Source organism: Procambarus clarkii, chromosome 24 (assembly GCF_040958095.1).
Source record: "Procambarus clarkii isolate CNS0578487 chromosome 24, FALCON_Pclarkii_2.0, whole genome shotgun sequence".
Classification (NCBI taxonomy): domain Eukaryota; kingdom Metazoa; phylum Arthropoda; class Malacostraca; order Decapoda; family Cambaridae; genus Procambarus; species Procambarus clarkii.
Genome location: NC_091173.1, coordinates 11,801,188 through 11,825,381, shown reverse-complemented (window position 1 = coordinate 11,825,381; position 24,194 = coordinate 11,801,188). Strand labels below are relative to the sequence as shown.

Genomic DNA, 24,194 nt, shown 5'->3' with positions numbered 1-24,194 from the left:
ATATTTATATATACTTATTGAGATTTTGATTGCATTAGTAGTAGGCACTCAATCCCTCATCTGCAGTTGATAGTTCTGTTTCATTCCTTTCTTGAATGGAGCATTATGTATATCTGATGCATTTTTATTTTATGGCTTTTTCCAAAATGTCGGCAAGAATTAATTCTAATCATTTATATTACCAGGAGTTCCCCGCCCGACCCAGTATCCTTTGAATTCTGCAGTGAGCTTTTAGGAGATGGTGTTGGTTCCCTTCAGGCTGGTCAGCTAGCCGTTGACTCGCTCACAGTTGACTCCTTACGACTCAGGCTCAGTGACATTGAACACAGGTTGAGAGAAGTCACAACAGAGCTTCGTGAAAAACAAAACTTATTAAACCAACATGAAACAGAAGTGATTAACATCAAGAAGAATTCTTTGCAAGATACCAATATTGCATCAAGGTAGGTATGCTACTTCAGGATTAAGTATGAGATCTTGCAATATATTCATATATAACAGCAACTTTATGCAAAAATAGTATTTACTTTCCAAGTAACTGTGTAGTTAGCTTACTTCTTATTTAGTATTAAGTGTTTACCATATTAAACCTATAAATAATTTAACTGAATTACAGTACAGTATTTTAAGTTATGCCTGAAATGCATTGCATATTAGTGGCTTCTTGAATATGCATTATATGTAACAACTAATTAACCACAGTATAAGAGTTATTAAGTATTAATCAATAAGAATCCTGTAGTACAATGATCTAAGTGCTTGACTCACTGTTGAGAATCCCAGGTCTGATCCTTGGGTGAGACAAATGGTTGAGCAAGTTTCCTTTCGCCTTGTGCCTCTGTTTAGCAGTAAATAGGTACCCAGGAGCTATACAACTGTTGTAGGTTGCATCTTGGAGAAGGACTAGTTCAATCTTTGAAGGACCTTGATATATGCTTAAGTAAATGCTTCCTGTCCTTAACAATGGGAACCTATAGACCCTTCATCACACTTGGCATCGTGCGCAGTGTTTGAATTTTCATTGAGTGCTGTGTAAGGCATTTTAAGAGACAGTTCTTCCTTGTATGTGTGCAACACTTTAACTTGTATGAAGGTTGAAATATCAGAGCTTTTGACTGATATTTTAAAGTTCACTAATAGATCTTTCTGCTTCTTATTTCATTAGCTCGGGACACCACTGCATAACTGTGTGCCAGGCCTTGGGAATTTGAATAGGGCTTTAGTGACGCACCTTGCTCCCTCACCACTCACACTTTTTACAGAATCTTGAAACTGAATGCTTATTCCTTTAGCATGGGATGTGATTATGTATTGCACTTTTGGAATAAGAAGTGGCCCGCAACTCATGAGCACATCTGATTAGACTATTTCCAAACCTCAACTGGCACAGAGCCAAAGTGCTGCTACCAGAGGATTTGCACATCCTGCTAGCTGCCAGGTCTAATGTTTGGAAATAGAATTGGAGATTATCCAGAGCTGGAGTGCTGACTGAGCATGTGTGCAACCATCTTCCATTAACCTGGAAAACCAACACATAGTTATATGCTAGGCTGTAGCAACCTGAAATGTCGATGAATTACTGTACTGTATATACCTTCTCAGTTGGTATTTTACTGAAACTTGTCTAAACTGTCAGGTAGCCTATTGTTAGCCATATAGTAAAGTTGCATGCATCCAACCACTATAGAAAGTTAATGCTGTTTTCAATGGAACAAAAAATATAAGTTACTTTATTGGAAACATCCAAGATGTGAAATGAAAGAAGGTAAGCTGATCTATACAAAGACACCAACATTTCTTCTGTATACTATTAAATTACAGTATATGCAACATCTATGGGGATATTACCCACAATATGTTGCTGGTTGCAATTATGACATGCACCAGGTGTCCCACAATTGTGGTGCTAACACAGTATCTGGTCAAGTAACTATACAACCCATTTTAAAGGAGTGTGACCAGTATAAACTTGTATGTTTATAATATAACCATTTATTCTTTTGTTTGGATTGCATGGTCTGTGAGTAATGTAAAATATCTAGCATCTTTGTCCATTACCAAAATATTTAGAGATATATGCAAAAGGCAATTTCTGTTTTGTGTATACAGCAATTCTCATAGTCTCTATTATCACTTACATCTCTGTATCTCAATCTGGAAACAATTGACATTCTTTATTTTCCCAGATTACCGGTGTTGAAGAGAGCAAGTGATGTCCTGCGCCGTGAACTGAATGAGTTACGGTGCAAGGAGTCGTGGCTTCAACATCAACACAGCCTCATTCACGACCCACTTGCAGCACTGGGCTGTGAAGAGGCTCCTCAGCCTTGGGAGGCTGCACAAGGTCAAGTCAATGGTGACTCGGTAAGACATTTAAGAAATGTAATTAACAGTACTGGTATGTACAGTATATGGAAATATATTACTGTATATAGAATAACTTCTAAAGCATTTTATTTGGTGATTGGGGAAGACTGGAAGTTGTAAAACAGTGTGAAAGTAGTGAAAGTATACAAATTTATGAGTGAATGGCAGTTAGTGTGTACATTTGTGTAATTCACCAATTTTGTTAATGGGAAGTGAGATAGCTGTACAGACCCACATCATACCTTTTGTACCTGATGCAGTTATACCTTCAACCTTTCCAGTACTCTGCTGTATTTGTTCTGGAAGCTGTGAATGGATGCTGCTCCCACCACAAACCTCAAGCATGTTCCACTTGTTTACCCTCTTCACTGCATACGAGTATTTCTTGCATTTCTCTCTGGATCATTCATGATTCCAGTTTCAACCTGTGCTCCTTGCTTTGTTGTCCCATCACCTGGAAAGATTCTCTCTATCCACTTTGCTTATTTCCTTCAGTATCATATACATTGTGATCATATTGCCTGTGGCTCTTCTGTCTTCTAGTACAGTATTGTTAAATTTAGTTCAATTTACCTGTTTTCATACCACATATCTCTTATCTTTGGTAACAGTCTTGTAGAATGTCTTTGAACTTTCTAAATTGTCTTCTTAAGCTTTATCACATTTGGATTTTATGAAGTTGCATATTCTAGGCCTGTCTAATGTATACTTTGTCTAATATTCTGAAATATTCCTTACTTCATTTCTCGAGTACCACCATTATGTTTGAAGGTTTCTCATTTGGTGCTGCTGTTATTCATTTTATGTGTGCCTCTGGTGTTAAAACTGGCATTATGTCCACACCCAGGCCCTTTTCATATTTTTATTCTTGCAGTGGTTTTCAACGTATAATAATGTTTCCTTCAGGCCACCTCACCCATATTCTAAATCTCATTACTTTACATTTCTTTGGATTAAATTCCAGTAGCCATTTGTCTCCCTATACTTACCGTTTATGTAAGTTCTCCTATAGTGTCATGCAGCCATGAACAATTCTACCTCCTCTGGTAGGTCATTTTAAAAACAGTATTCAACCCTTACACACAGAAATCACAATTGCGTGATGCATCAAATGAACAAATCCACAAGGGCCGTGACGAGGATTCGAACCTACGTCCGAGATCATCCCAGACGCTGCCTTTATTGACTGAGCTATGACATGGTAAAAAAGTTGAAACTGAAGTTCTACTGAACTTACGATGAGTCGATAAAGGCAGCGTCTGGGATGATCTCGGACGTAGGTTTGAATCCTCATCACGGCCCTTGTAGATTTGTTCAGTATTCAACCCTGCTGGATTCTGCTTACCACTTTCCCCTTGCCTAACATTTTCTCTTTCACTATAACCCTGTTTCCTGTTCATTAGATAATAATAATTCCAACTGTCAAGGCCAGGAAGCCTGTACAGTACTCAGGCTTGTATCAAGGTACCTCTTATGTTAAACTACTGACCTTTCCCAGGATGCAACCCAAAACAGTTGTCTAACTCTCAGACACCTATTTATGTAATTGGCACAAGCTTTGAAGCCATGTACTGTAGTACAAACTATCGAAACCTATCCTTTATTCCCTTACTTGCAGTATATGTACATTACTTTATATTGGAAATACAAGACAGTTGTTTATTATAAAGAAACACCTCAAACACGAGAAGGAACACTGTGGCCGGCGCAACTATTTTGAATTGGCGGGACTTAAACCAACAGTGGACGTGCATTACATTTATTAGTGAGACACAGGGATTGGGACATAATGCAACGGTAAATAACTTCTCACTCGCCAGATGGATGATTGTACATACACTGTGATAACAAGTAAACCACCTCATGAGTGCACACCACACACCCTCTATAGGTGAAGTCTACCCCCTGCTCTGTTTCACATAATTACTATTTTAATATAAATAAGAAATTATATTGATATAGTTGTATGTCTACATAGTAAAGTAGAAGGTGAGTTAGTAGCACAAGGTGGGACACAATGGTGATGAAATTAGGTACTGTACTTCATTGTTCTACCTTTGAATAAAGTATCAGGAAGGAAGTTCCATATATTGGGTCCTTTTACTTGCTGTCTGACTCTGGGAGTATCAAAGAGGTATTTATATCTGGTTCATGGGTTCTGTTATATGTAGGAAGAGTTTCAAAACAGGATTAGAATTTAGGAATAGGGCTTTGTAAGTGTAAATAGTACCAGAAAATGTGTGGTGTAAGTGTATGTTTAGCATGTTCAGGGATTTGAACAGAGGCTGTGTGTTGTCTGAAGACAAAATTTATTATAGTTCTGATAGCAGATTTTTGTTGGGTGATGATGGGCTTGAGGTAATTTGCAGTGGTTGAGCCCCATGTACAGATGAAACAAGTTAGATAGGGACAGATTAGAGAGTTAGTGTGAAAAGAGCAGAGTTGGGGACATGGTATCTGATTTTTGAAAGTACAATATATCAAGAGCTTCAGAGAGACTTGGTTATATGCTATATGTGAGTGCTTGAAGTTAAGTCTCCTGTCTATGTGCAGTATATGGGAACTTTCCCTCACTTTTACTATCAATGCTTATACTGTCTATCTGAAGGTGTTCATGGTTAAATGGTTTGTTTACAAATAAAATGTAGTACAGTAGGTCTTTTCTATGATGTATTCAATAGGATTTTGTTTCATTTCTGTTTTTTTTTTGTGATAAGCTGCAATTTTAATAGAAATTTTTACTCCCTGATATTTCTTTTAATTTTTATATAAATAACCTGTAAATAATTGTAATTATATTTATTTTGAAGTAATTGTGTACTGTATATACACAATGCTTGAATGAGACACCAAGAGGCAGACAGTAATTAACTGCTCCACATTGCAGGGTTTCAGATCAAAGTCTTTACTGTCCTTGAATTTTGCGGTACGTAGTTCATCTAGTTGTGACATGTCTCCCATGGTCATTATGTCCATTGAGTCTTGTTTTCTGTGCTATTAGGCAAGTTAGATATATTTCAGTCTCACTGATCTAGTATACTATAGACTGACCATAATTGTGATATATTCTAATATTGCCTTTAGTTGTGATATTTCCTTTTATTGTACATAATTATGTTGCATACCCTAATTGTTATTTTTCATTTTATAATTTTTTTCTGTTGTGCTGTATTGGTGTTCTTTACATTGTGATATTTCTGAGCTATTCCTCTTGGCTGCCCCATAAAATTCTGCTGTCATTGAGGAATGAGTTGTGCAGTGAGGCAAGGCGGGTAATTCTCTCACATACCCATATCTCACGATATTCGCACCAGGTGTGCCACAACGGCACACTACCTCACACCCATAATTACTCAACATATATCAGCACTCAAAACAATAATTAACTCCAACCTCCCAAACAACATACATTACCCTTATTTACATCCTTGAATATGTTTTATATAAAAGCACTTCACATTCTTATGTTTTCTTAATATCTTTAAAACTCTAAACTGTAATACTAATCCTGAAGTTCAGTTAGTTATTATAATCCTAATAGTTCAGTTAGTTCATTGTGTCAGGGAACAGGAAACTAGAGTGTATTCATACACATTTGGCTTTTATCAAGGTTCTTCCCCCCCATCCAACCAAGGCCGAATTATTGACCCCACCCAGGATGCAACCCCAGAACAAGCTGACTAACACTTGAGTACCTACTCTGCAAGGTGAACAGAGTTTTGGTTTTCAAGGTTTTCCTTTAGGTGAAAGGAAATGTGCCCAACCATTTCTGTCCAGCCCGGGATTCGAACCCGGAATTTTCCATTGTCCGTCAATAACGAACCCGACTGTACTACTGGGATCCTTCAACAATCCTCAGAAATCACTCTAGATAGAAGTACTGTATCCTATGATGACCTCCATTTCTTGATTTCCTTCAGTCTTGCCCTGCAGAGACATTTGAACATTTCCTCATGGCATCAGAACGTTTTATGTCACCCTGCCTGACTATACAATTCGCTCTTCCAATGGCAGCAGAATCAACAGATTGCCTTAGGGGGACCAACCAAATGGATCTGCACAGATATGCACTTTTCATTTAAGCTCAAACCCTATTTCTGAACATAAGCCACTCAGTTGCTTCCTTAGGCAAGCACCTGCTTTTCCCCATAGACAATGCACTACTATATCCAGTTTGGGTCATTGCAAAATTATCTCAATTTTGACATAGTGCAGGTATTTTATACTTGCCCCTACCAGTTTTAGTTTAGTTCATTTATTATGCACCCCCATACCCATCTTGTGGGCGGTAGTGGAAAGGGTTACAGAGGCACATAATGGGCTCAGGGACTGAACCCCACAATTCATTTAGCTAAGCAAGTTACAAACTTGATGAGCTAGTTACAAACTTTAATATAAGTCGTCACATCAACAATGGGTTCGAGATCGACCTCAAGTACAGGTTCTAAATTAAGTCACTGACATATGTGGAGAGCTAGTGTCACAATTGATATGTTTGTCCTGCACACCGCCCCCCATCCAGTGGGCAGCGGTGGATAGGTTACAATCACTCAGTTACTACCTACAGTTAGCAAACTGGGGATATTTGGCTAAAATTTCTGGTAGCAGATCATTTTGAATGAAATATTTACACATCGCTGGAACATTGGTTATAGAATTGTCTCTAAATTCACGTATCTTTTTGCACTCCATCACATAGTGACGGAGGGTGTGCGAATAATTTTGTTGACACAGTTTACATTTGGTCAGGTCTACATCAGCAGATAATGAGAATTCCCAGAGATACTTGTAACCGAGTCTAAGCCGAGCAGTAGTAACATCTAGAAGTCTGCTGATTTTATTGGATGATCCATAGATGTGTGGCTCCTCTTGCATGATAGTATGATGATAGATGGAATTACTGGTGTCAATTTCACTTTGCCTCAGATCTACAAGATCTTGTTGAAGTTCTCGGTATACTGCTGCTCTCAATACTGTATTTGTAGAAAGGGGGCTATTCTTGGTCCATTCCAGAATGACCCCTCAAAAAGTCATCTAAACACTCAAAACCCATCTAAGCAATACTTGAAATCAAAGAGCCTGCCAAGTAACACTGTGCTACTGCTAACTTAACTGAGCACCTGGTTACCACCGACACCATGTGACAATACAAGTTGAGTATACAAAGGCAGCTGTCGCTCTTCCATCACCTTCCATGCATAATTTACCACATATGGATCTTTGGTCAGTGAAGAAACTCACATTCAGCTAAGTATTAATATGATTTATCTCAAGATGTCAGGTCTCGTGCACTGTGAGGGCAAATGCTTCATGATGTTACGCATGTGTATACTTTTACAGATTCGTGCATCTTCTGAGCATTTACTTGCCTGACAAGTCGAGTTTTCTTCTCGATGTTCGGTCAGTAGTACATCCTCACACACGAGTGCTCCAGAATCTGGACCCAAGCCTAGGTGTTTGTGCTACACACAATCTTTGATTCTTGATTGATAGTGTAGAGGGACTTTTTCTAGACATTGATCTTTAGTAGCTTCCATCAGTTTATTGCATTAACATTATACGCACAGAAATTACAATAACGTGATATATCAAGTGAACAAATCCACAAGGGCTTTGATGAGGGTTCGAACCTATGCGCTGAGTGTTCCCAAACGCGCCTTAGTCAACTGTACCACGACATGGTCAATGTTGTGATTGAAGAGATTGAAGAGACTCACAGTTGAAGAGACTCAAACTGGGGGAATTAAGTGCTTGCTTAAGGAAGCAACTGATTGACCAGTTCAGAAAGGAGCATTTCATCTATATTTAACACCTTCTGTTTTGCCTCTTATTTACTCAAAAAATTGGGCAATTGTGAAAGTGTACTTGCAGTACAGATATGTTTAAAATTTGCATTGAGCTTGCTTCTTCTTATGTGTGATTTTAAGCACTTACGCCTTCATGCTGTCGGCTTTTTATTACTATAAAGCTGATAAACTAAATAGATATACAGTTTTGTAAAACATAAATACAATACAGCTCAACAGATTTGCTTTCACTTGCAGGGCCTAAAGTCCAATTCCATACTCGCTCTCAATTTTCTGGTATGTAGATTAGTGTTTCATATCCTGTTGCCATACTGCATCTCCTTTGTGTACAATATCCATACTGTGAATGGAGGTAACTCATCATCAGCCACTGGATGAGCATCAGTAATTAGTAGTGTGGTAGCAATAATATTCCAGTGGGTCACTGTTCATGAGGTTTTTGAGCTAAATTATTATTTTTGTTTTTTCCATAATAGATATGTTAAATGAAACTACACTATAATTTTTGAGTATCATTTGGCTGCCTCAGATACTAATTCCAATATAAATAAATAACCCAATGCACACATGTGAAATTTAATGGAAGTGACGATGTTTTGGTTCATCCTGGACTCGTTATTAAGTCGTAACTCGATAATAGACCGAAACAACATCACTTTCATTTTATTTGTATACTGTATATGCGGATTCGGTTATTTGCTTTCAGCCATGTTATTGTGACTTACTTGCCCATATACTAATTTTTTGTCATGGTATATGCATGCAAAACCCTTGTCAGCTTAAATGTAGTAAACATGCCATTAAAAATCTGGTCAGATAAGTTCACTGGATATTACGTAAAGCATGGTGTATCCTCAATGGTGTTAATATTAAGTGGTCAGCCAGTAGTATAAAACCTTATCAGGTCTGTCTGCCTGCCTATAGCAAATAATTAAGTTTTATGGACTAGATGCCTTGCAACAGTCACTTCGCTGTGATAGATTCTTAATAAACTTACCTACAGTATACATTGAACAGAGATTTTTAGTTATATTGTACTGTGTTAATTTGTCTTCTAACATTTTAAAACCTAATAAAATAGACTGTACAGGTATATATATATATATACAGTATATATATATATAAAATTGTATATTTACTTGTTTACATGAATGGCATACTGAACATTAAAGCATGCCAGTATACAGTATAACTGTTTAGAATTAATCTACTGTATTTGAATTTGTGTGTTGTGATGTCTCTGTTTGCATGACACTGGAAACATAAAATACTATACTGTATTACCGGTTGTGTTGGCAGAGGCTGGCAGCTATATTGTGTGTGATCAGTTATGGCAAATCACTATGTTTATTTATATATTCTGATGATCCATTTGTAACACTGTATCCTGTAACATGTAGTTATGTACACAAATGTTCTCTTATGTTTGTAAGAGTCATAAGTGTTCTTATATGTGTGTGCTAGCTAAAATGTTTCCTGTATTATGTATGAGTGTGTTATTCATAGCAGTGTTCTGCATATGTGTGTTGTGTGTATGTGCGTGTGTTCTTCATGTGTTCTTCATAACAGCATTCCTTCATAGTGTGGTGGCATGACCTAGAATTTTCCTTGATGAATTTCAACTAACACCATCATGCAACTCTGTATTATATTTTATGATTGGTTTTGTATTTTAGAGAAGTTACTTAAAATTCTGAATACAATACAAAGATATGTATTAAGATACTATTTTTAATATCCCATTGCCAGGGATAGGAAGCCTGTTAGGCTAATTGAGGTGCCCCTAGGCTCTATGGCCTAGCCCTAGGCTCTAGGACTCACCCCCTAGGCTCTATGACCCAGCCAGGACTCATAGCATCCACCAGGATTTTGTGACTCTTACCCCAATCGTGACAGGGATCTTTGCAAGTGATTCTTTAACACAGTTATGGAGAGAAGACAGTGGCACATTTAACTTGAGCCACCTCTGAGTGCATCAACTTGCTATACTGTACATTAGAAAAGAAAGACAATGAAAAAAATCATTACAACTCTTTCCGCCCACCTGGAAGCGAACATTATAAGTACCAAGACTCGGTTAATGCTTTTACAATGTAACTTTCTTAGATTGTAGCAACAAGGACCACCACCAGTATCACCACGTTCACAACAGGGTCAGAAAAGCTGTCTGACTTTTAGACGGTTGTTAGTCGGATGTTGGTATGACATGTCGTGATAAGTTGAGATGAGAATGTGTTACATGTTGCTGGCAGAGTCAGGCAGGACATAGTGCTGACCTGAGATGGAGAGAGAGAGAGAGAGAGAGATGGAGAACTTGGTGCTCATAGTGACCAGAAACAAAGAGCTTGTGCAAGATCTGAAGCCAAGAGCAGAGTGCTTGGGAGAGGCTTCAGGATAGAGAACTTTGAAGAAAGCAAACGCAAAGAGTTCAGATGAGGGCGGGATCAGAGAGCTCGAATGCAGGGTGAGAGCAGGTAGCTTTAATAAGGCCAGAATTGGCTATCTCCTCTGTAGTAAGGCTGTACTGTCTTATGAGAGTTGGAACTAGATTACTCGAGTGTTAAATTGTGTGTTGATGAATGTTATTGGCGTTGGAGAAGATCCACGGTATATCCAGAGTATTTGTCACTGAACTACTATTGGAGTTGGACTCTTGATGCTACAGTCCTGATCAGCTTATAATTCACTGTGTCAAGGGACAGGAAGCCAGAGTGCATTCATACACATTTGGCTTTTATCAAGGTCCCCCCTCCCCTCCATCCTCCAAGGCCAAGTTACTGAACCCGCCCAGGATGCAACCCCACAACAAGCTGATTAACGCCCGAGTACCTACTCACTGCTAGGTGAACAGAGCCAGGATGTGAAAGGAAATGTGCCCAACCATTTCTGTCCCGCTCGGGATTTGAACCCGGAATTCTCGATTGAACAGAGAATTGAGAATGAACCCGATTGTACTACCGGGACCCCTTATTATAATAATAATCCAATACAGTATATATAATATCAATAATACAGTACATCCAAACTTCACCTGACCTTGTGTTGGCTGTAACCCTTTCCACTACCGCCCACAAGATGGGTATGGGGTGCATAATAAATGAACTAACTTGTGTTGGACACTGCTGCTGACAAGTCGATCATCATTTGACCTGATGGGGAACTAACTCTTTGGTTACTTTGGTTTTCCTAAGTGATTCGTGGAATAGTTGGGTAACATGCATTAATATAATTACAGATGTAAACGTAATTACAGATGTTTACGTAAGATGTAAATTATAAATGTCATTAATGGTTAGTGAATATCATTACAAGTGTCATTAGTGACTACAGCGATAAGTAGCTGGCACATTAAAGATAAATAATGTGGTATGCTTTAAATGTCATGAGTCTGGCATATGATATGAGTCTCGAGTGGATCATAAAAGCTTTAGCTATATAAGCATCTGAATGTCAGGTTACTGTCTCAAGTATCTATGGTGGGAACAGGGGGCTCATGACTTGCAAAAAGTCTTCTCCACATTTTCCAATTAGTTTTAGTATTATCTGAATTATATATGATATTATTCATATGATATGGAGAGAGTATAAGGTTTATATTTACTGTACTTTTGAAATGAGCTGAAATGATAGCTAAAAATTCTATTAACAATAATTATTTATATACGATATACAGGGCTCAATGTTACATTACAGTATACTCTTTTAAATGACTGCATTAATATTCTTTGCCACAGCACCAACGTTCCGACTCGCTCTCGCTCAAGACGCGCTCAGCTGCTATCAAAGAGCTGCTTCGCAAACCCTTCAACCGTAAGACTAGCGCCTCACCTGCATCCACACCACCCACCCCCACCAGAGCCAATACCGAAGAGAGAACCACAGCACCAGACCAACAGTCTCTCACGGAAATGTCTGCAGAAGGCCAAGCAGAAGTCCATTCACAAGCAGTTAATGGTATACCAGAATTGGTAAGTAAGCTTGATAAGTAAATATTTGAGGTATTAAGAAGAATTACCAGCCTCAAGATCAATTTAAAAGTGTGAGAGCATCAAAATGTATGTTGAACATAAAAATATGAATACGTAAGAATTAAGGAAACTGCAAAAGTCTTGTTGGCCTATAATGCTGTTTTGATTTTACTAAAAAAGAACATGTCCAACTGCTGAATTTGAATTGGCTGTGGTGACATTTTTGAAGAACATGCATGAACAATTAATCTTAAGAACATAGTTTAATTGTGTGCATAATAAATTTGGTTACAATTCATACCACCTTATAACACCACCAATAAAATTATCTAAAATGAAAATTGACTTTCAGACATATGACCCGGATCGTTGCTTAGAGGATGAACCATGGTTTCATGGTGTATTACCACGAGAGGAGGTGGTGCGGTTATTGGTCAATGAGGGCAATTATCTAGTGAGGGAGACTACACGTAATGATGAGCAACAAATTGTTCTCTCAGTTTGCTGGGGCACTCACAAGCACTTCATAGTCCAGACCACACCTGAGGTATAACACTTTGTTTTGTGCCATTTTTATCTGTTAAAACTTTTTCCTTGTATTATCTGGCACTTTATCAGAATGTAATATGATTTATTTATGTGTAGCATTGTATTTTTGTTTAATATTTCCACGGTTTTATTTCTTGTAAGGGTCACTACAGGTTTGAGGGTCCAGCCTTCCCAACCATCCAGGAACTAATCCTTCACCAGCACAGCTGTGGTCTACCGGTCACAAACAAGTCGGGTGCTATACTTCGCACGCCCATCTTCCGTGAACGATGGGAACTAAATAATGATGATGTTGAGCTGAGAGACAAAATAGGCAGAGTGAGTTTCATATAATGCTTTGGAGTAAGAAATTATATTCACTTTCCAACTTATTCTTTTACTTGCATTCTTAAATTTGGAATAATTTTTATGAAAGATTAATGTTTTCTCTCATTATTTTTACTTTTATTTACTTTACTCAATATCTCGAGCCATTTTGGTTGATGCGTATTTGCTGATGACACAACCTTCATTCTCTCCAGTCTTAACCCTCATATTCTGAATGACAGTGAATACTGAACTAAAAAAGTACATCTTTGTCTAACTTCTAACTCATCCTTTATATTAAATAGGTACTTCCAGGTACCTATTTACTGCTAGGTAACAGGGGCATCAGGGTGAAAGAAGCTCTGCCAATTGTTTCTCGCTGGCGCCGGGAATTGAACCTTGGCCACAGGATTACGCATCCAGCGTGCTGTCCACACAGCAACTGGCGCCCCCCCCTCACGTGTGGAGGGCGCACACATACACACACACACACGTGTGTGTGTGTGTGTATTGTATATGGCAATTTATGAGAAGCACAGGTGCTGTTGTAGACGACTGCTGGAATGTGATAGTGGTTTTATAACTATAAATAATATTTTGTTATATCTATAGCCTTCTTTCACTATATAGGTCACTTGTGTTCCTAATTATATATGTATGTACTTTTCTTACAGGGTAACTTTGGGGATGTATACAAGGCTCGATTAAGGGATTCGGGACTTGAGGTTGCTGTTAAGACATGTAGAGTTACACTTCCAGATGAGCAAAAGAAGAAATTCTTACAAGAAGGGCGCATCCTCAAGCAATATGACCATCCCAATATAGTCAAATTCATTGGTATATGTGTTCAAAAACAGCCAATTATGATTGTGATGGAATTGGTGCCAGGTAAGTTATTTAATAAATCATAAAATATCTTAGTTATTACATTTAAGGCAACATACAGCATGACACTTCAGGAATTTTTCAAGCATTTCTGCAGTCTCATATCATGCTGCAACTCATCCTCCTGTTTAGATAGTACCTATTGTGATGGGCGTCAATAGTCACGAATTCATACGTACTTGACTTTTAAGTGGTAGTGTACTGACTAGTAAGGAATTCTTTTAAAATAAATGAAGCTAAAAAAACAAACTTAAATATTACTAGGCCTAATATAGCACACATATGTAGTATATTAGTCCTCAGATATGTATTAGCAGGCGAGGAGTCACAATAACGTGGCTGAAATATGTTGACCGAACCACACACTAGAAAGTGAAGGGACGACGACGTTTCGGTCCGTCCTGGACCATTCTCATGTCGATTGATTAATCGACTTGATTCTCAGTTGACTTGAGAATGGTCCAGGATGGACCGAAATGTCGTCCCTTCACTTTCTAGTGTGTGGTTTGGTCAACATCATGTATTAGGCCTAGGAAGGTTAGGTTAGTTTAGTTTGTCAAAGCAACACCAGTAAAAAATAGTTTTCTGGTTTGTCCAATTCAATAGTTAAGATTTCTGCTTTCTAATTTCATTGTACGTCAGTATATATACTGTACTATGGTCCTCATCGTTACAAAAAGTACTACCAAGACAGGAGGATGGGCTGTGTGCTGAAGAAGTCATTCAATAACTAAATATCCAGCCTGGAAATGACCATCAGAGGTTAATCCATAAAAATAAGTCCTTCCCTGTCCTCTCACTTGACAACACTTACATTAAATACCAACTTGCTCACTCATCTGGTCGCTCTAGCAATTATAACCAAGTGGAAGCACCACACCCACCCATGGTCCCACCAACTGCTATGTGGTGCATAATCAGCACCTGAGATAAATTTTTAGATAAGCTGATCTTCTCGAAACGTTAGCATACAGTGGGCCACGTGTAACTTATAAATTATGTACAGTATGTATGGTGATCATTCAGTTTAGTTCCAGGGTGGACAGCACTAATTTGATAAACATTGTGTTTGAACCTTCCTCCTCCCCCCCCCCCTTATTCTTGTATGTCAGGATTTCTTCTCCTCCCAGCTTCAGATAGAGTTTGCTTTAAATTAAAGGAAACAACCAGACACAAAGGAGTCATGCCAGATACAAAGTCATTGTCAGCACACCAAACCACTTATGTGATTCAGTAATGAGAAGTTAATTATTTCAACCCAGTTGAAAAGGCAAAGCAACTATCAGGAGAAAGCACCAAACCATTACAACTACAGTGGTGCCTCGATTAACGAATTTAATCAGTTCCAGCACTGAGCTCGTCATGTGAAATGCTCGTCTTGCGAAACAACAACACTGTCGTTGGAGACGTCTGAGAACTAGCGAGAACGGTAGGAAGTGCCGTGTGGTTTGTTCGTTAATCGAGCAAAAGCTTGTCAATCGAGATAAATTTTCTGCGAGTGGCTTGCTTGTTACTCGATATGCTCGTAACTGGAGTCACCCGTCACTCGAGGTTCCACTGTATATAGCACTTGGAAGGGATTAGGATAAGGGTTCAGGATGGGACGGGGAAAAGGAATGGTGCCCAACCACTTGGACGGTCTGGGATTGATTGGCGACCTGCATGAAGCGAGACAGTCACTCTACCATTCAGCCCAAGTGGTTGGGGACCCAATTGACAAGTAATTGCATGTTGCAGCAGATTTTGTATGTCAACGCATTACAGTAATATAGTTTTTTTTTTATAAATCCAGGCGGTTCATTACTAAGTTTCGTGAGGAACCACAAGGGCCAACTGACAGTGAAGCAGATGATGGGAATGTGTTTGGACACTGCCTCTGGGATGGCTTACCTAGAATCCAAGAATTGCATCCATCGTGACTTGGCTGCTAGAAACTGCCTTGTTGGTAAGTTGCTGTGTGTTTGGAGATCTTGTGTGTCATCGAAGGAGCTTCAGGGTGAGGAAGTTGTCATGACCCTGCACTCAGTGATCGTGTTTTATCAACGAGTCAGGATTCATCTTATTTTGATTTTTTTACTTGTTACTCTTTTCTTATATTTAGTTTTTAAGCAAAGAATATTTATTTTAATATACAGTACTGTATTTAATTATCATATACATACTATCATTACTTTAGGTTTAGTTTTTTTATATTAAGGTTGTAAATACTGTACTGTAATTGTATTTCTGGAAAACAAATTTAAAATTTGTTAAGCATTAATCAATTTAGTTGCAACACTAAGAGAATTTAAATCAAATAATGCATAAACACAACAGTAATTAAACAGAACAGAACTAAAAAAATAGTACAATACAGTACTGTATTAAGAATGAGCAGACAGTATTAAACTTGAACGGATAATGTTGAGGAAACTAGGGTGAACCTTGAGAGTGGACCAGCAGGCCTGTTGTAGCCAACAAAGTCAGCCATCACTGGGAGAAAGTGTTATCAGTTGTGCTGATTTTTTTTGGGGTGGGGGAGTCAGGTCATCTTGAGGTTATCTTGAAATGATTTCGGGGCTTAGCGTCCCCGCAGCCCAGTCATCGACCAGGCCTCCTTTTTGCTACACATCCCCCAGGAAGCAGCCCATAGCAGCTGTCTAACTCCCAGGTACCTATTTACTGCTAGGTAAGAGGGGCATCAGGGAGAAAGAAACTCTGCCCATTTGTTTCCGCCTCCACCGGGGATCGAACCTGAAACCTTAGGACTACGAATCCGAAGCACTGTCCACTCGGCTATCAGGCCCCCCTGACAACTGAGATGAACCTATACAGTTCATCTATAATGTTGAAGGTTTGCTGATTACTTCACTCACCAATCTACCAACTCATTAGCTGATCTAGTACTTTACTATCTAATGAGGTAGAGCTACCTTACTATGGCTCATCTAATGCACTAGTTCAGCTACCTAGCTTATCTGTCACCTCACTGAGTAATTAATGTTTTTTGTATGTTATCCTTGCCAATTCTCAGGGCACCGCAATATAGTCAAGATCTCTGACTTTGGCATGTCACGGGAGGAAGAGGAATATATAGTCAGTGACGGCATGAAACAAATACCCATCAAATGGACTGCGCCAGAAGCTCTCAACTTCGGTGAGTTTGAGTCGAGGCAATAGGATTTAATGCAGAACTACACAGGTTACTAATTTTCTCATTTTCAATGGAAAATTCTAAATATATTTGAAATTAGTAACCATTTTACATATTGTTTATAATGTATAATAAATCCTGAATATTAGGTGTGAATAATAAAATCATTTCTTGGTAAAACAAATAATTTTTTGAGGTAAAGATATATGAGAAAACTTAATAATACCAGGCATTTTATTTTTGTTAATCTTCTGAAGTAATTTTATTAATCTGAATATAAATTTAAATATTACAAATTTTTATTTTGTTTGCCTTTGTTAAACTCATGAAAATTGCACAATAAATTGCCGGTTGCCTGCTACTTTAGTAATTTTAATTTGAAGCCATAGTTTCATTAGTTGCTAAAAAATTTCTACTCTATCTCTCTCCATAATTTGCTTAGTATTAGATCCACCTCCAATGTATGTTGATTGAAAGTCCTTATCTCCTTCAATGGCTCAAAAAATTAAACCTTATCTTCTTTGGTAGTTCAAAAAAAAAAGAAGCCTTACATCCTGCAGTTCCTCAAAAAAGAAAAAAGCAACATCTCTTGCAACTGTTCAAAGGGAGCCTTACTGTATTAAGATGCCCATTTTATATAATGAAATATGTCACTAGAAGTACCTGTTTTATCCAAAGTGTTTTTACCTGAACAGGCAAGTACACTTCCTTGTGTGATGTCTGGAGTTATGGTGTTCTGTGCTGGGAGATCTTCTCCTCGGGCGAAGTTCCTTATCATGGCTACTCCAATACTAAAGCCAGGGAGATGATTGATTCGGGTAATTATCAATTTTTTCATTGAATATGAAAATCTACACAAGGTTTAAGTATTGACAAGTAGTTTGCTGGCCTAAAATGATTCATATTATTAATTACTGTACTGTATACTGTATAATGTTAACCCTGAATTAGCCACTTACACCTACCATAAAAAAAAATCACTGTTTAGTTCCTTTAGCTTAAGTTAATACTTTCTAAATCTCTAATTTGATTTTACTCTTGGCAGTCTGACTTTAATTTAACCCGACTCTTCAATCTTGAATAAATCTTGGAATAACTAATCTTTACTCATATTCCCTCTTGACTCAACTCTGTTCTACTATGAACAAATTTATTGTAATTCAACTAATATTCCATCATGAGTAAACTGACCCTATTCTTTTCCCCCTCTTTATTTAACTAATACTCCCTGCTGCTCCTACATTTATATTAACCTGCTTCAGGATACCGGATGCTGGCGCCTCCCAGCACCCCAGAAGAGATGTATCAGCTGATGCTAAAGTGCTGGCAGTATGATCCAGAGAACAGACCACACTTTCCAGAAATATATGCATCTGTTGACAATATATACACGTCACTATAGCGAACTGTGTCGTTAGCAATATAAAGTGTCATTATAGTGATATTTCCTATACTGAGACTTTTATAAGGACTCTTATTGGTGATATTAGACAGTATGGAGTTATTTGATGTAAATGGAAAGTATCTCTATATTGTGGATGGTAAAGTGTGGATACTGCACGTACAGTACTTTTTTTTTTCTTTTAACCAGCCAAGGTTGTATATATGATTCATAGCTGAATACATGCTGCAGTACAGTACTTTACCTAGAATAGTGAAGATTTACTATTAGAACCTTTATATTTGAGAAATATTTTCTATGTGAATTAATTGTAATTTTGGCTTACAGTACTGGTTGTGTTAAAATTTGCCTGATTTAGCTTTGTGGTAACGGGTTTTCAGTATATGGGAACACATTATGTAGATTTTTCAGCGAATGAGGAGGAATTCTTAAATGATTCAGGTAAAGGGAATTTTGATAACAAAATATGCCAACAAATCTATTTTTATATCTTAAGGTTTTCAGTGTATGTTCATAGTCAAGTGATTATCTTGTCAGTCCATTTATCTCAGCAGCCAATAGTGAGACAAAAAATTGCTGTCAGGTTAGTAATTAGTTTCTGGATTATTATTATTATTTAGACAGTTGTTCAGAATTAAGGGAGAAATAGTGCTTGACCTATTGTTGTTAAGATTTGAACAGCAATGATTGTTGAAATCCAGTAGCATATGCAAGCATGTTAGTTGGGTGCTTCTGGTCCATCAGCTTCCTTTGTAATGCCATTCTTGTTGAGTTTTATGGTGCATCTTTGTATCATACATAAATATGATGAGATTATACTTTATTAGAGACCTATCACATTATGGCTGAACTGGTGGAGGAGCTTTTTGGCTTTCAAATATATAGCTACATTGGTGCATTAGCACTGTCAACACAAACGCAATGTGAAGTTTGTTATCTGCTAGTTTAAATGTTTATAATGATAAATGCCCATTTCAATGAGGAGAAACAGATTCTATTTAAAACCTATTGAATTAGATTGAGTGTAATGTACTTTTTCAGCGTAAAGGGGGTTGAAAAATTAATACTACCAGCTTAAGCTCAATGGAATTTTAAGTAAAAATATTAATTGATACAATAATTTTTGTGCCAAACTTTTGTTGAACCGACACGATTAGTGGTTTCTCGGCAATGGAAGATACGGATAACTACTGTATATATAGAGTATGTATTTCATAACAATGGACTTTCATAAACTGACACCACAAGCTCTTGTTTTGTTTTTTAATACATTTTATAAAATAAACAGCAGAGCCATCCATATATGGTTGTTGTTGAGATTCTATGTATAAATTATTTTTAGTTTCCTGTGATAACCACAATACTGATTTTTAGTGTACGTGACAAATAATAAGAATTTGTTCCAAGACAAATTTGCATGTTTACCGAGCAGTAAGCAGCCACACATTGGGGTGTAGGCAAGCCAGATGGGTCAGTCACACTCAATAACTGGAAAAGAAAAGTGAAATTATTCTAGCATTATTGTCCCCCATCATTAACTACGGCCCTGTCATTAGTTCAACTATGACCCTGTTAAAAAAAATAAATTGATTGGAAGCTCACTGTTGTACATGTACATTAGAATACATTCATTATTAGTATCATACTATGGAAATTCCAAATATAATTGAGTTAAACAAAAGCTTGCTAATCATGGTTTTACATTACAATAATTTTGTAGTCTAATATTTATTTTGTTATAATATCTTCAAATAATCCTCATACTGTTTTCATAAGCATAATTTGTGATTTGCAGTAAAAATTTAGGCATTGATGAAATTATTCTAGGGGAAAAATATTTTAAAATTTAATCCAGCTACTCAATAGTTAAAAAAAAAAAAGTAAATTAATAAGGTGCACAGATTTTGTATGTTTAGTGAAAGAAGTGTTTTCAAAATTGTAGCTACTCTCATGAACATGGAGAGTAAGAGGAATCATGCAAGTTAGAACCAAAGTCTTGACCCTTTCCCCCCTCGCTGGGTTGAGGGAATTGGGCAAATCAATTTGGCAACATAGGTGAAGGTGTGTGCCATATGTTTACTAAATATTTACCAGTGGATATGTGCCATGCAGAGTTGTGGAATATTCCAGATAAATAAATTGGACGTTTTTTTTTTTCCTACTAGATGTTCATATGTGCATATTAGATGTGTACCTGGCACTGCATGTAATTGTGTATGCTTATTTTAAATATATTTGTTTATATCACTGCCTCTTTGTATGTGGATGTATTGTTGAATTTAACTATACTGTATGTGTATAGTGCTCCCTCAAAAATTTGGATCATATCATTCAAGACCCAATCTGGTTATGTATTAAATCTGTTATTTGTAAAAGTTGCCCTTTTGACTATCACAGAATTGTATGGATTTTTTTTGTGGCAAATTATACAATACATGCTTTCAACATATTCAGGCATACAAATAATACAGTATATAGTGATTTTGTGTGCCTATAAATAATAATGATAATCACACAGAAATCATATTAACATGATATATGTGGTTCTGTGAGCCATATTATATATGGCTCATATATATATCTATATATATCATGTTAATGTGACTGTGAGCCACATTAACATGATATATATGGTTCTGAACAGGACCAGGTTCTGTGAGTCAGAACCTGGTCCCCTCGGTGAGACGCAGGGAGCAATGGCCTATGAGCACTTTACACTTAAAGTACTGTATGTCATAATTGCCATCGACGGGGGAAGGACCCAGAAAGGTGGGCGAATCAAAACAGATCACTGGCTAGCCTATGCAATCTACATCCAAAAAGATAAAATAACTCCCCTAGAAAGAAACCAAACATGCAACCCTTCATGCGACTAGCACTTCCACTTGTTAGCATTATCCCTGCCCACGTAGGTGGGGGAGGGGAAGCCTACCACTCTAGTTCTTGAACAATGAAAAAAATGCCGACCAGAGGGAGGGAAACTGTCAGGGAGCCTCCGGGGATCACCCATAAAATGCCGTTTCATTACATTCAACGCTAGTTTTCTGTGGGGGAGCCCCATCGGCTTTCTGAAGCTAACTACCCAAAGATAAGTAAAAGAAGGGACGTACCCAGGAAGTGGCAGCACCACAGGTCTCAAGACGAAGAAGAGATGGGCACCCCAAAACCACACATGGCCGGGAAGGAACCGGAACTGTATCCACTAGATACTGTACATGGCAGCCAGGACCCTGCTCGACCTCCAAAACCCCCGCGCCCAAATGTCTATCCAAGACACGTCGCCAAAAACCGCTGCGAGAGTAACATACTTCCGAACGTCATGGGCACGAGGGTAGATTGCAGGCTAGCTGAACTTTATGACACTGCGGACAACCTGAGACACACGAGCCCTGTAACAGGGAAATCGGATTCACCCAAAGAGCTTCCAGTCACAGAACCAGTGGCCATAAAGCTGCCACTGGACACAACATGTCATGCACCCCTGACCTAACCAACCAAGCATCCACAACCAACGGACCCCTGCGGAAGCCTGCCGTCTCATTCTTCTACAGAAATGGAGAAGGCTGCAAACTAACAAAACAACCACCTGGACCCCAAACAAACAGAACTCCTGGTGTCAGAGAAGAGCATGAAAGCTCCCCAACCTGACCCCCAAAGACCAAGGCAAATAAAAACAAGGCCTTCCAAAAGCTTTCCCTAACCAAAGGGAAAAAAAAAAAGCAAGGAGAAAAAAGAAAAAGAACACGGTCTAAAGACCAAGAAGGCTCAAGCGACACATAAGCAGGCCGGAGGTGAGAAAATGCACGGGAAAGCTTGCAAACAGAGCGGAAGCAACATCCACCCCGAACACAAGCTGGAGGGCTCTGCCAACACCACGCGATGATAAGTGCTAGTGTGAGGCACGAGGTTCCGATCCAGAAAAAGCAGAGAGAGAGAGAGAGAGAGGACATAACTACCTGGTCCAAAATTGATGAAAACCTTCGAAGAGAAAGAAAGAGACAGAAAGACCACAAAGATACTGTCATACTGTTTGCCGTGAAGAAGACTGCAGGTGGGACATCATCAAAGAAGCCACCTGATCACCATATAAATGGCGATACACATGCGTCAGAAAGACCAGACGCGTAGTGCGGAGCAATAAGGCAAACCAGCAACGTATCTCGCTGGTCCGATCTGCTGGAAAAGGCGTTGATGCGGAAAAATGCCCGTACTCTGTAATCTGCTAGTTTCTAACACTCCCAGCCACAATCACAGTAATTAATAACTCTGCCGTCTTGTCCATGGTAAGGAAGTTCTTTTTATCCTCATCTGATGTACCCATACCACTCTTGCTGGATGACATGGCATTGAATTGCAAATTCATACAGTGGAACCCATTATCTGGATCCCATTTTTACCAGATTCTGTACTATAAGACAATTTATATGACATGGCCATGGATCACTTTATTCCTAAGTACCTGATAGCAACTGGCAAAAGTATAAAATTTCAGGTGGGCAGCGGGTTGTTGCCTCTGAAATCTTTCGTATTTGTAGCCATCTCATAGTACAGCGGAAGAGCTTCTGCCTCATGCCTGTGGGGCCAGCAGTTCGAATCTCCTAGTGCCCAAGTGAATGAAATGTTTATTTCCACAATAGTGTGGTTGATAATTTACAATGTACATATGTACACTATATCTATACATTTGCACATACATTTTCTGAACATGTGTAGTGCCCATATGTACAAACAAAACATCTCTGAATATGAGTATATACATACATAATGTACAGTGCCTGTACATATACTGTAATATGCACTTATGACTACCCATGTTCTAGTTAACTGGTTGAATGTATGTATGTCATTAAGTATCACAGCGTATCTGAAAGGTGGTATATTTGTGTGATTCGTAATGTACAGAACTGTATACTGATTTTTGTCTATTTTCTTCATAACTAATGTAAACATTTGAAGATCTTTTAAAAAAAATGAATGAAAGAGAAAGTTAAACGATTACTAAAGTATAATTACTGTAATATATTTTTAATAGAATAAGTGATAAGTATAAATCCTTTTGTTATGATCTGAAATTTTTGTAAACAAATTACTTTTTAAGTGTCAGTGTATATGTGTATTATATATCTAGTCCACTAACATATTTCAAGGCAAGAAAAATGTTGAATTCTTAGTTGTTAATTTGGTCTGCTGGGTTTCAGTAGGACGTTGTGTTGTATATACAAGCCTCAGTCTCCCTATTAATACAAACTTTTTCAACTTTATACATTTATGTTATATATGGCTGTTGATGTTTATACAACCTGTGCTATTCTTAATGAGAGAATAAAGTTGAATAATGTGTATATTCAAAGTAGGTACACATGAGTAGTTGGAGATATTGTAGTCCATGCACAATGTGGGGGTTAGATGCTGTAAGTGTTAATGCTCCAGATATTATGAAATTGCTAATTGTGGGGGTGTCGGAACACATCTATGAATCGTATACTGGCATGTTTTATAGTTAGAGAAAATGGAACTGTATTCTGTTTTGTTTGCATACATTTTTTATATAAAGCATCAAGAGATATATTTTTGAAGATGATTCTTTTGAAATACAGTACTGTAATTCCATTGTGATTACATAACTGAAACACAGCAGAAATATGAAACTGCTTCTTTTGGTATTTACAGCTAAATATCAGATTTTTGCCTCCTCTGCAAACTATTAACTAACATACACAACCTGTTCTTGGTATTTTCTGTAAGTCAATTTTCCATTAAAATATTTAATGCTGAAA

At 37.9% G+C, this 24,194-nt stretch overlaps 1 protein-coding gene across 7 annotated transcripts in view; it reads left to right on the top strand.

The window, feature by feature from the left end:
* The window catches only part of FER (tyrosine-protein kinase Fer), a 129,140-nt gene extending 104,946 nt beyond the window's left edge, over positions 1-24,194 (top strand). For 5 of the 7 annotated variants that reach the window (XM_069330621.1, XM_045747897.2, XM_045747891.2 and 2 more), the window contains 12 exons: positions 186-443; positions 2,187-2,364; positions 5,255-5,293; positions 8,412-8,450; positions 11,909-12,142; positions 12,495-12,689; positions 12,833-13,009; positions 13,672-13,885; positions 15,675-15,827; positions 16,896-17,018; positions 17,711-17,833; positions 18,278-24,194. In XM_069330621.1, coding sequence (XP_069186722.1) covers positions 186-443; positions 2,187-2,364; positions 5,255-5,293; positions 8,412-8,450; positions 11,909-12,142; positions 12,495-12,689; positions 12,833-13,009; positions 13,672-13,885; positions 15,675-15,827; positions 16,896-17,018; positions 17,711-17,833; positions 18,278-18,417 — 1,873 coding nt within the window. In that variant the 3' untranslated portion in view covers positions 18,418-24,194. The remainder of the gene's footprint in view (positions 1-185; positions 444-2,186; positions 2,365-5,254; positions 5,294-8,411; positions 8,451-11,908; positions 12,143-12,494; positions 12,690-12,832; positions 13,010-13,671; positions 13,886-15,674; positions 15,828-16,895; positions 17,019-17,710; positions 17,834-18,277) is intronic. The other 2 variants (XM_045747892.2, XM_045747894.2) reach the window with 2 other exon arrangements.